At 45.1% G+C, this 10854-nt stretch overlaps 1 protein-coding gene across 5 annotated transcripts in view; it reads right to left on the reverse strand.

Annotated features, from left to right (window-relative positions):
- Spg11 (SPG11 vesicle trafficking associated, spatacsin) overlaps positions 1-10854 on the reverse strand; it is a 90583-nt gene that overhangs the window by 886 nt on the left and 78843 nt on the right. For 4 of the 5 annotated variants that reach the window (XM_017802309.2, XM_008849137.3, XM_029554120.1 and 1 more), the window contains 9 exons: positions 8117-8256; positions 6070-6268; positions 5556-5693; positions 4224-4357; positions 3516-3623; positions 1639-1807; positions 1317-1405; positions 951-1106; positions 94-245 (listed from right to left, as the gene is read on the reverse strand). In XM_017802309.2, coding sequence (XP_017657798.2) covers positions 94-245; positions 951-1106; positions 1317-1405; positions 1639-1807; positions 3516-3623; positions 4224-4357; positions 5556-5693; positions 6070-6268; positions 8117-8256 — 1285 coding nt within the window. Of the gene's footprint in view, positions 1-93; positions 246-950; positions 1107-1316; positions 1406-1638; positions 1808-3515; positions 3624-4223; positions 4358-5555; positions 5694-6069; positions 6269-8116; positions 8257-10854 lie in introns of those variants that run through there. The other variant, XR_003846437.1, reaches the window with a different exon arrangement.

Consider the following 10854-nt stretch of genomic DNA (forward strand, 5'->3'; position numbering starts at 1 on the left):
GGCCTAAAATTTGAGGTGACCCTCCTGTCTTAGGTACTGGGATTATAGACATGTACCAACATGCTTCGTTTACAGTCAACTTTTAACACTTACTTTCTAGAAATTTCTTCAAATATATTGGATTGTAATAACTTTTGCTGCTTAAATTCTTCCAGATAATTAAAGTCTCCTTTAAGAATCACTTTTTGGTATAGAACTTCAGCCCAGTCAGGAACAAAGTCATAGGCCTCAGCTACAATAGAAGCCTTAAAAGGTAGAGATGAAGGGTAACATCATTAGAGCACATACTATGTAAAATTAAAGGTAAAAGGTTCTAGGAAGCAATACTGTACACAGTGTGTTATTAGAATTGCTACCAATGTTAAAAGGCTGTGTCTGAGTTGTTCCCACTCCATAAGCCCCCTCAAATTACTTGTTTTTTAATCTTCCCAATGGAGTAGCAAAACTGCTGAGAAAATAAATTGTTCCCATTTCAGCTATGCGGGAAATGGCCAAAGGGCAGAGACAATGACAGCAATCCCTTTAAAGGGCCAGAACCAACTTGGTTCCCACTGCTAACCTAGGTACACCATTTCATAAACAGAGATTCTTAGAGGTCAAGCCAAGAATGTCACACTGAACCCTGTTTTAGTGGGCCAAACAGGTCTGCCTTCCTGCTGGTCTGATAGCATAGGGGAAAGGAGACGGTGACGTAGCACAGTTCTCTAGCCTCTACCCAAAAGGCATGCCAAGGCATACATCGAATTGGGCTAGGAGTGTGACTTAAATGGTGGGGCATTTGTGAAAACCTAGGTTTGATCCCATCACTACAAAACACATATACATCCATTCTAAATCACCTCTTCAACTGGATTGCCCTGGTTCTGTCCCCAACCCTGAAACCTCAGGTCACTCAATCTCTGAGCATCAAGGGCGCTGATGCTGACAGTACTGGCCAAAGTGGTGTTTACCTGGTAGAAGCGAGGTAAGGCCATGATACAGTCCATTAGCTTATGATGACCCAAGTTGATGAGCATTGTGTTCTGGCCACTGTTCAGAAAGTGAATCTGTAGTGTTATCAACTTGGTGAGCCGGTTACAGTGCAGGGCTTGCCGTACACAGGAGTCCTGAGGGACAACGGTGGAGAGAAGCACATGTAGAGAATTTGTTACCATCTTGTCTGTGGATTTTCAAGTACTGTACTCACCCCCTCCCCCTGACCCTTGCTTAGCCCATTACATGCTCCCTTTTCACTTGGAAAAGCTCAGGACAAAAATTCCTGCTACCACAGACACCAAGGCTTGTCAAGGCCAGTATGGATAACACTACGTGGTTACCTTGGCATAACTCTCTGCTGCATCCAGCATCAAAGTCAGAGCCTTAAGCAGGAGCTGCTTCAGGTGGGGTCCATCCTTGAGGCTATCCTCTGTAGAAAAAAGGACACTTGGTAAGTCTGAGCAGCTCCTGGCTCATTTGGTGAGGGAAACATTTCAGCCATATTCACAGGGAGGCAGGTTCGCATTCCTAGGATTCAAATGCCTTCCCTGTACCCTTTCCAGCTCCTGTCTCACCAACTGGGCCGCTACCAAGTGGCAAATACCTTTGCCCTAAGAACCTTGCAGGGTTAGCAGCACTGCTGTGCAGGTGGTAACCTCTCACCCCAGGGCTGAGACTCGATCAGTTTCAACTGGATGCAGGCCGCTGCCTCATGGTTCTCCCCTATCTCCCGGCACATGCTGAAGCACAGGGCAATCATGTTGTGCTTTTCACTGTCTCCAGGGTGGCAGCGTTTAATGTAGTCCAGCAGGGCTGTCTTCAGGGTACCACTCTGCCCAGGAAAATAGAATACCAAGGTCTCAACTAGGATCTTTAGGGTAGGATTGGCTGTGTTTTACAAATTCCTTAAAAATATCCAAGAAAAAGTAAAAAATGAGCAAAAGAAAGTGACCACAAAAAATTATGCTGTTTTAAGGATAAGGAATCAGGCAACACTCTTTGCTGTTGGGAATATAATCAGTACAACCTGATCAGAAGAACAAAGCCTTAAAACAACACGCTGATTCACCAATTCTATTTTCTAGGATTCTATCCTAAAGAAGCAGAGAAAAGAATGTAAGAGAGATACTTAGCAGCATTAATTAGATGTCCAAAACAAAGGCTAAGACTACCTTGTAGCCATGAAATGATTTTTTTTTTTTTTTTCCTTTGTCTCAGCTGGCCTGGAACTCACTATGTAGACTAGGCTGGCTTCAATCTCACAAAGATCCGCCTGCCTCTTGAGTGCTGGGATTAAAGGTGTGCACCACTGGGGGGTGGGGAGGGGTGTGTTGGGGGGAGGGGTTTGGTTTCTCAGTACTGCAAACTTAACCCAGGGTTAAGCACATGCTCTAACCATTTAACCACAACCTCACCCCCAGAGGTTCTTAACTTGGAGAAATAGCCATATCATGTTAAAGGAAAAGTCAGATAGTTCATAATTTAAAAGCAAATATGTTTTGGCAAAGCATGTAAATATATATTGTTTAGGGGTAGATGTACAAAGAAAGGGCTATCATATCAGCAACAGCTGTCTCCAGATGGCAGACACTGAGGACTTTGTATTTTCGAAGTGTCTTATAAGGAGTAGAAGTAATACTACTTCTGTAATCAGGAAAAAAAATTAAATATTTAAATGCAAAACTGCCTCAAAAACATAAGAAACCTGGGAAGATCCTAAAGGATGTCTAGGTCTTGCTCCTGTCCTATCAGTGGGATTGTCCTCAAACTGGCCTAACATTAGACTGTTCTATTTTGGTTTTTAGCTCTTGAGAAATGAGGCAACAAAACCAGCCAAATGACTTGGATATAGGATATATGACTAATAGACCTGGTGTCATAGAGTATACTGGGGATAGAGAGGCTCCCTGAGCCCAAAGACCAACCAGCCAGCCAGGTTTTTTCTAGTGGTCACCATCAATGGATCTCACAGTTTTCTGGCTCTGGCTTCTGGCACTTAGCAGCATACTTTTTCATGATCCCCTGAAAATCCTCTAGAAGCCCTTGGGCACAGCCTCAGCACTGACAGGCCACTTTCAGCCAAATCCTTAAGGATTATGTCCCTGCCACAATAAGGATATTTACTTATGTGTATGAGTGTTTTACCTGCATGTATGTAAATGCACCTTTGTATGCAATGCCCACAGAGTCAGACAACAGTGTCAGATATCCTGGAACTGGAATTAAGGGCAGTTGTTAGTCGCCATGTGGGTGCTGGCAACCGAACCCAGGTCCTCTGCAAAAGCAGCCAGTGCTCTTAACTGCTGAGCCATCTCTCCAGCCCCAACAAGATCTTTTAGAACAGTAGTTAGGGGTAAAAGACTGACGTAAAGGAGGACAAACTTTGCCAAGTACTTAGAATCAAGATCACCACCTCCTAGTCACTGGTGATACTGTGCACCCTAGGGAAGTCCCTGATTTCCTCCCTGCACATTCCGGAGATGTACCCAGATTGATTCCCAGGAACAATGAAGTTTACGTCTCAATTACTGAACACTTACCGGATCCAGCTTCTTCCTCATCAGAACTTCAAAATAGTGCTTTTTATGCAGTAAATCAAAGATGTATGTCATCTCATTGTACCTTCCAATGCCGGTGAGGAGGCGCACCTAAGGGGAGGGCCTTGCATCAGCATCCCCTGGAGCTGCTGTTGAAGCCAGACCACTAACCTCACCAGTGTATTGCTTTCAGATGCCAAGTTCCATGCTGAGCCTGGCTAGTGGCTTCATTCCCTTCCATTTACCCAACAGGGGCTTCTTCTGAAGGATTTGGAAATGAGTTTTGCTACAGTGCCCTTCTGGGTAGGTGCTTCCTCTTGTTACTCCTCATTCCAGTGGTACAGTTTACTTCCTACCTGGGCCAAAGTATTTGGGGGAGGCCCAAGAGGCTTGAGTAGTTCATTCATAGAACAGGTCTGAACCTTGTTTGGGGGTTGAAACACTATTGTCTTGGTCCTCTAGAAAAGCTTACTGCCCTGGCAAGAGGATACAATACCCTGGGACATGGCAGGGCCCTCTTGATGGAGTTCTGATGTGACAGAAATCATAACCTGGAGCCAAGGACCAGGTCAATGGGCCAACTACCAAGGAGATGTGGGATTCAGAGGAGCAGAATTCCCTGGGGCCACATCAGCTCTGAGCTGGGGCCCTCTATCTGCTCCTCTCCAAAGCTGCCTCAAGATGGAAGATGGAATGGAGGGAACTACTTACCACCAGACCATACTCCTCGTTGGGAGCCAAGTGGTTATCTGTAAGCATGCGGGCAGCCTGTAGGACTCTGATGATGCCCTCCATGTGGCAAGTTAGGGTGAAGCAGTGATGGGCCAGGATCAGGAGCTCTGTGGCTGAGTGGGTAGGACACATATGATAGGACTGTAGCTGCTGCTGTTGCCCACTGTTGACTACCTGGCAGGAGTGTCAGGGGCCTGGCAGAGAAGAGTCTCCCTGTCTTGAGAGCTCTCACTCATCCTCTAAGGACTTCATCAGCATGTTTACAAATAGCAAAAACTGGAAGTTCCCACAATAGGACCTAAATTTTAATTACATATGAGAATACTGTATAACCATTAAGTTATAGACTATTCACAATTTCATGAAAAGTGATAATAAGGGGCTAAAGAGATGGCTCAACAGTTAAGATCACTGGCTGCTCTTGCAAAGGACCCAGGTTCAGTTCCCAGCACCCACATGGAGGCTTGCAACATTTGTAACTAGTTCCAGGAGATCCAGCGCCCTCTTCGGGTCTCTGGGCATTGTACACACGGGCGCACTTACATGCTGGCAAAACACTCGTATATATAAAAATTTAAAAATGTTAATAGAAGCATATGCATAAAGTAAAAAAGGCATAAACATGTTTATACAGTATGACACCTTTTTTAATTTTTGTGGTGCTAGGGACTGAACCTAGGACCTCCTGCATGCTAGGCTCTACCACTGAGATACATATCTGCCTAATATAATGCCAGTATCAAAAAAACCCCACTCATGCATAGAAAAAGTCTGAGATAAAGCATACGACTGAATACATACAGATGAACTCAACCCTGGAAGTGAGCAGGCTTTGAAATCAGACTAATTTCAAATATCAGCTCTGATCCACAACTTTTTTTTTTGAGATAGTTTCATTCAGTAGCCTAGGCTGCTCTGGACCTTGAGGCAATCCCCGTCTCAATCTCCTCTGGGATTGCAGGTGGGAGCCACCATGCCCACCCAGTGTAACTATAAACTAATCCACTTCTCTTAAGTTTTAGTTTCTTCTCTTCTAAAATGGAGACAACACTGTCTCCACCAGCAGTTTAAAACAGAAGTAAATAAAGGTAACTGATCTGTGGTTGTAAGTTTTAGAGTGCTTTTCCATACCTTCAGAATTCTCTTCAATGAATGTTAAGGCTTTCTATCAAGAACTTAGAACCTATACCAGAGGGCTAGGTATTGAGAGGAAAAATAAGGACCCAATTCAAGTTTTGGAAAGAATGGCCCTGGAAGATCTTTTGGAGACCTTTTTAGGAGTCTCAAAGCATAAGGAAAAGGTGAACTTACTGCAAGACAGTTCCCCAAGGGGAACGGAGGAAATCTTATCCAGCAGCTTCATGCCTACCAATGTGCGGTCTTGACACAGGGCAGTTAGCTGAAGAAATATCTGACTTTCCTCTGTTGCATTGAATATCTGCTTTTGTCCTGCACAAAAAGATGCGGAGACAGGTAATAAGTTTGGGAGAGGGACAAGTGCACAGTGCCAGGAGGCCAGTTCTGCCTAGGCCTGGACACCAGGAAGTAATACTGATACAGCTCTGCAGCTCTCCCACTGCGAAGCTCACTGGCCTACTGGTTATCTTACAGAAGACATTATCTTAGAGAGGCAGAATTACTATAACCACACTCACAAGGCTACAAAGCAACAGCAAAGGGAATATAATGTGTTCTTTTATGAGAATAATCTGGGCTTTTGAGAGGGCAACATACAAACTGTACATGAATGTAGCATTCAAATCTTTCATGGTGTAAAACCCAGAATGATATCTGAACGATTGTGGAGATCTGGAGGGTAGGGCACCTGTTCCCTCAGATGGAGTCAGCAGCTCTCGAGTCACCTCTTCAGCCACTAGTTCAGCCACAGTGTCTGGCTTGAGGCCCTGGGTGCTGATGAAGGCCTGGGCTTGTTTGCATCGGTCAGGCTGCTGAGAGGACAGGATTGCCCGGAGCATGACCTCACCATCCCCAGCAGCAACATCTGCATAGGAACAACCCAGCTCCTGAGGAAGATAAAGGAGCCAGAGTCATTTTAGAAGTCAGGTGGAACCAAAAGAGCACTTTCTGAAATGTAGCCAGACCACTGTTTCCTGAGTTGAACAATCCTTGCCCTGAGAAGAATCGGAGTGCTTTCTAGTCCTTCAATTATTTCACCAAACCAAACCCAGAAAGCATCAGGTGACTTGCCTCCTTGAACACCCATCTTTCTAATCATCTGTAAAATAGAAAAGGATGGAATGAAATACAGACCATCCTTCCTTTATTGTTCCCAGAGCAGCAGCTAAGCCTTTGGTTTCCAAGGAAGCCTATGTCTTCCCTAAGGCAAAGGGCTCCCCTGTTTCGCTGTTTCCCTCATGCTCTTCTGCATTCTGTCTACTTTTTCTATCAACCAGCACAGCCACAGAACCCTGGCTGATATAATTTTTTTCCTTTTTTCTTTTTTTTTTTGGAGGTGAAGGAGAGAGAGGAGATAGGGTTTCTCTATTGTAGCCCTGGGTGGCCTCAAATTCCTGGCAATCCTGCCTCAACTTCCCAAATGCTGAGATTACAGGCATGAGCCACTGTTGGAGACCTCTGTTATGCAAAGTAGAAGCCCCTTCACACTGGACAGCTCACGCAGCTCGGGATCATGTGCTGCAGGCTCCTTTCATAAGCAGGGTGTCTTCCTGGCATCTTTCCTGTCTCTCCTTTTGAAGTGTCCGCCACAAATGCCATAACATAAACATGGCCTTTGGCTCTGAAAGGTACCATGCCTTCCTGTAATTTCTCCAGGCAGACAACAGTCTAGCAGTGTGGCAGAAATCCACTTCCATATGTAAATAGGATGCCTCACAAAGCATCTAACAGCCAAAGCTTTTACCACTACCCCCATGGTATAAATGCCTTAGTCTTCTCTTAATGGTCAGAGATTTGGGCTGCAGAGATTTGGGCTGCAGAGAATTGGGCTGCAGAAAGCTGGGACACAGAGAGCTGGGTCTCAGAGAATAAAGCTGTAACACAGACTAAGTCTTGAGTCTTGTGTCACTACCGGCGGCCCAATCTCTCCGGGGGGCGCACTCCCTCATTACCGACTCGTGGACATCCTAGCTTTTGCTGTCCCCGTACTTCTTCCTGCGAGGCCCAAGTGGCCAGTGGACCTCGCATCCTGAGGAAAAGTACACGGGTGGAATAGGGACAGGATTCGGCAGGACGACGCTTCTGCAGCAGAGAAGCTCCAGAGACACGGGACCCAAGCTGCCGGGAAAAGCCTGCAGGGCACCCGCTGCCGTGGCCAGAGATGCCTGTGGCCAGACCCTCCAGTGATTAGCCAGGTGTGGCAGGGGCCCCGAGATCCAGGGGCCCAGAGAGCCCAGCGAGCACAGGCCCATATCTGGCGGGGGAGTGCCATTCGGGGGAGTGCGCCCAGAGAGAGCGTGCACGCCCCATAAGCCACCATGCTGACTTCTGTCTATATGCATCACATAATACATGAAATGTTCTAAGTCATGAAGCAAAACTTTGGGCATGAAGTCTAGAAGGGACTCATGCATTTATAGATCAGAGCCAGGAGCCAATGGAAGTTAAGTGTCTTACCCTAGCTTTCTGGTTGTGTTGACTGAGCTACGGCCAAGACTGAAGCTGGCCTGACATCCTTTCCATTAGTCCTTAAATGGGCCAACATCTTAATAAGAGACTTGTGTAATGATTATGTTTTCTTACCTGTAGCACTGGAGATGAAACCCAGGGCCCTGCATTACTATACCACTGACCTACATCCCTAGCCCTTTTAAGATTATTATCTTAAGAACTGCCACAGAAATGTCCAGAGAAACTTCAGGAAGCTCCCATGAGGATCCCCATTTGGCACATACCTTGGCAAGTTCATAAAGACAGAGGATCTGCCGACAGTAGTTCTTCCCATTGAGGCATCTGCTTGTCAGAGTTCGCAAATTCCTCACCATCTCATCACCAGGTGGCACCATCACAAATGACTGACTATCCAAACTCGAAGCTGAAAGCAAACCCAAGTCTGAGGGGGCAGGGCGCTCTAGGCTGGCAGGGTAAGGCCTCTCCCCATTTCCCCTTGACTTTCCCTCTCTGTGAAAAGCTTTCTTAACTAAACTCCCATAATGACCCTCATCATAAGTCTGGGACCACTTCTGATAGGGTCCCACTTAATACTTTCATCACCTTCTTTCAGGAAATCTCAGCCAGAATTACATAAAAGATCTCATACAACATGAGACTCAAAACTACCTAAATGCTCTAGAGAGCAACACCAGGATGCCTGTCAGACTCCTCCACACATACACCTCCCAGCTTTTCCTCATGTCAAGGAAGTCAGCAGATGGAGGCAGGCAGTTTCAGGCACTGCCCAGTTCTCACCTCACCCTGCACCACCCTGCTGCCAGCCTCCCTTCTCCAAGTCACTCTTCTAAAATGCATGTATCTTTAAAGGCTTAGGAAAATTGAAATCCATTCTGGGTTTTTAAATAGAAACCTTGTGTAAGCGGGGTGTGGTGGTGCATGCCTTTAATCCCAGCACTTGGGAGTTCAAGGCCAGCCTGATCTACATAGTTCTAGGACAGCTGGGGTTATAGGGAGACCCTGTCTCAAAAAGACCGAAAAAAAAAGAAATCTTGGTGCAAGGAGTACAGTGGCAAAATGCTTGCCTGGCATTTATGTAAGGTCTTAAATTTAATTCCAGCACTGTCAAAATCCCCCAAAACATATTAGCTTGAAATAAGAGAAATATTTCTTAACTTGGTAAAAGGTTTCTATTAGGGGAAAGCAGAAAATTTAAAAAAAAAAAAAGAATCTATAACACTTTTTCATGTGTTTTTGTTTTGTTTTGAGACACCTCACTTTTAGCCTAGGCCTGCCTAGAACTCGCTTTGTAGCTCAGGATGGCCTCATTTTGCAGTGAGTCTCCTGCTTCAACTGAAATTACAACTGAGAGTGCAGATTTGAGTCACCAGGCCTACTTTCCACTGGTAAAAAAAAAAAAACCTAAAATTTGTTTACTATCTATCAGTAATGGAAATCATGGGACATCCACACAGCAGAATAATCTGCAACCACCAGAGAGCCAAGCTACATGTCCTGACAGAAAACATGCTGTAGATCAATATGATATAATTTACTTTTAAAAAAGAAACTGTATGTATTTTCACTGGCATATAGAAAATAAAGCATGATTACACTGGCTGCTCTTGCAGAGGACCTGGAACAGACCATGTGGATTCTGTTCCCAGCACCCACATGATGGCTAACAACTGTCTGTAACTCTAGTTCCAGGGGATTCAACGCCCTCTTTTGACCTCTGCAGGCATTTCATGATACGGATGCACTTAATAATTGCAGGCAATATACTCATACACATAAAATAAAAATAAATAAATAAAATCCAAAAAAAATAAGGCGTGCTAAAGAAGTACAGAATGTGTATTCTGGGAGAGCTGATGCTACAGCACTGGACTTACTGTTACATTATGCTATGTCTATGCTAACTATACTAAACTTTTTCGTTCAAAATTTAAGCATCTCAGAGCATGGTGGCACACACCTTTAATCCCAGCATTCGGGAGGCAGAGGCAGGCGGAGTTCTATGAGTTCAAGGCCAGTCTGGTCTACATAGTGAGTTCCAGGACAGCTGGGGCTACAGGGAGACCCTGTCTCAAAAAGACCAAATCAAATAAAATATAATTTAAGCATTATGGGCTGGTGGTGTAGCTCAGCTGTCACAGTGCTTGCCTAGCATGCATGAAGCTCTGGGTTCTATCCCCAGCACCACATAACTGAGTATGGCAACACTGCTTGTAATCCCAGCACTCAGGAAGTAGAGGCAAGTTAAGAAATTCAAGGCCCACCCTCAGCTATATGATGAGTCCCAGGCCAGCCGGTGGTACAAACAAACAAAATAATAAGTATTAAAAAATTACACTTTAAAAACAAATAAACCACGGTGTGATAGGGCCCCTTCTAAACCCAACACTTGGAAGTGGAAGCAGGAGGATGAGGAGTTCAAGGCCATCCTTAGCTACATAGTTAGCTGGAAGCCAGCTTAGGCTATGTCTCAAAAAACTTCATCTCAAAAAAACAAAACAAAACAAAACAAAACAACAAACAAAACTTCAGAATAATAATGATGATAAAAAAGGCAACTCAGACCATGTTATTCCTATACATCCTTCACTGTGAGGGGTTTAGTGCTAGGAAAGATGAAGTAGGCTCATGCTGCCCTGTCTCCCATTGAATTCTGTATCTAAAACTTGGACACATTGCATACAGTGGCTACATGAAGACTCTGAAAAGTAAAACCCAGCAGCAAACTGAAGATGATCAGAACTGGCATTTTCCTATCTCCAGTAATCTCTAGGCCCTAATACCTCCAGAAACCTAAAACAGTACTGAGGTAGAGGGAGATCGCTAGTGTGTGCTTATGCAAGAGCACTCAGGCAAGCACTCTAGCACCAGTTCAAAGGTAGGAAAGGGAACTCCTAGTGCCTACTCTCCCCCACCCTGGCATCCAAGCCACCCTTGGCAGTGGGAGTGGTGGGGGGAGGAAATGCCTCTTGTTTTTTGGAGACAGAAAAGGGGAGAGGGAGGG

This window comes from Nannospalax galili, unplaced genomic scaffold (genome assembly GCF_000622305.1).
Source record: "Nannospalax galili isolate Female #2095 unplaced genomic scaffold, S.galili_v1.0 scaffold891, whole genome shotgun sequence".
In the NCBI taxonomy this organism is placed as follows: domain Eukaryota; kingdom Metazoa; phylum Chordata; class Mammalia; order Rodentia; family Spalacidae; genus Nannospalax; species Nannospalax galili.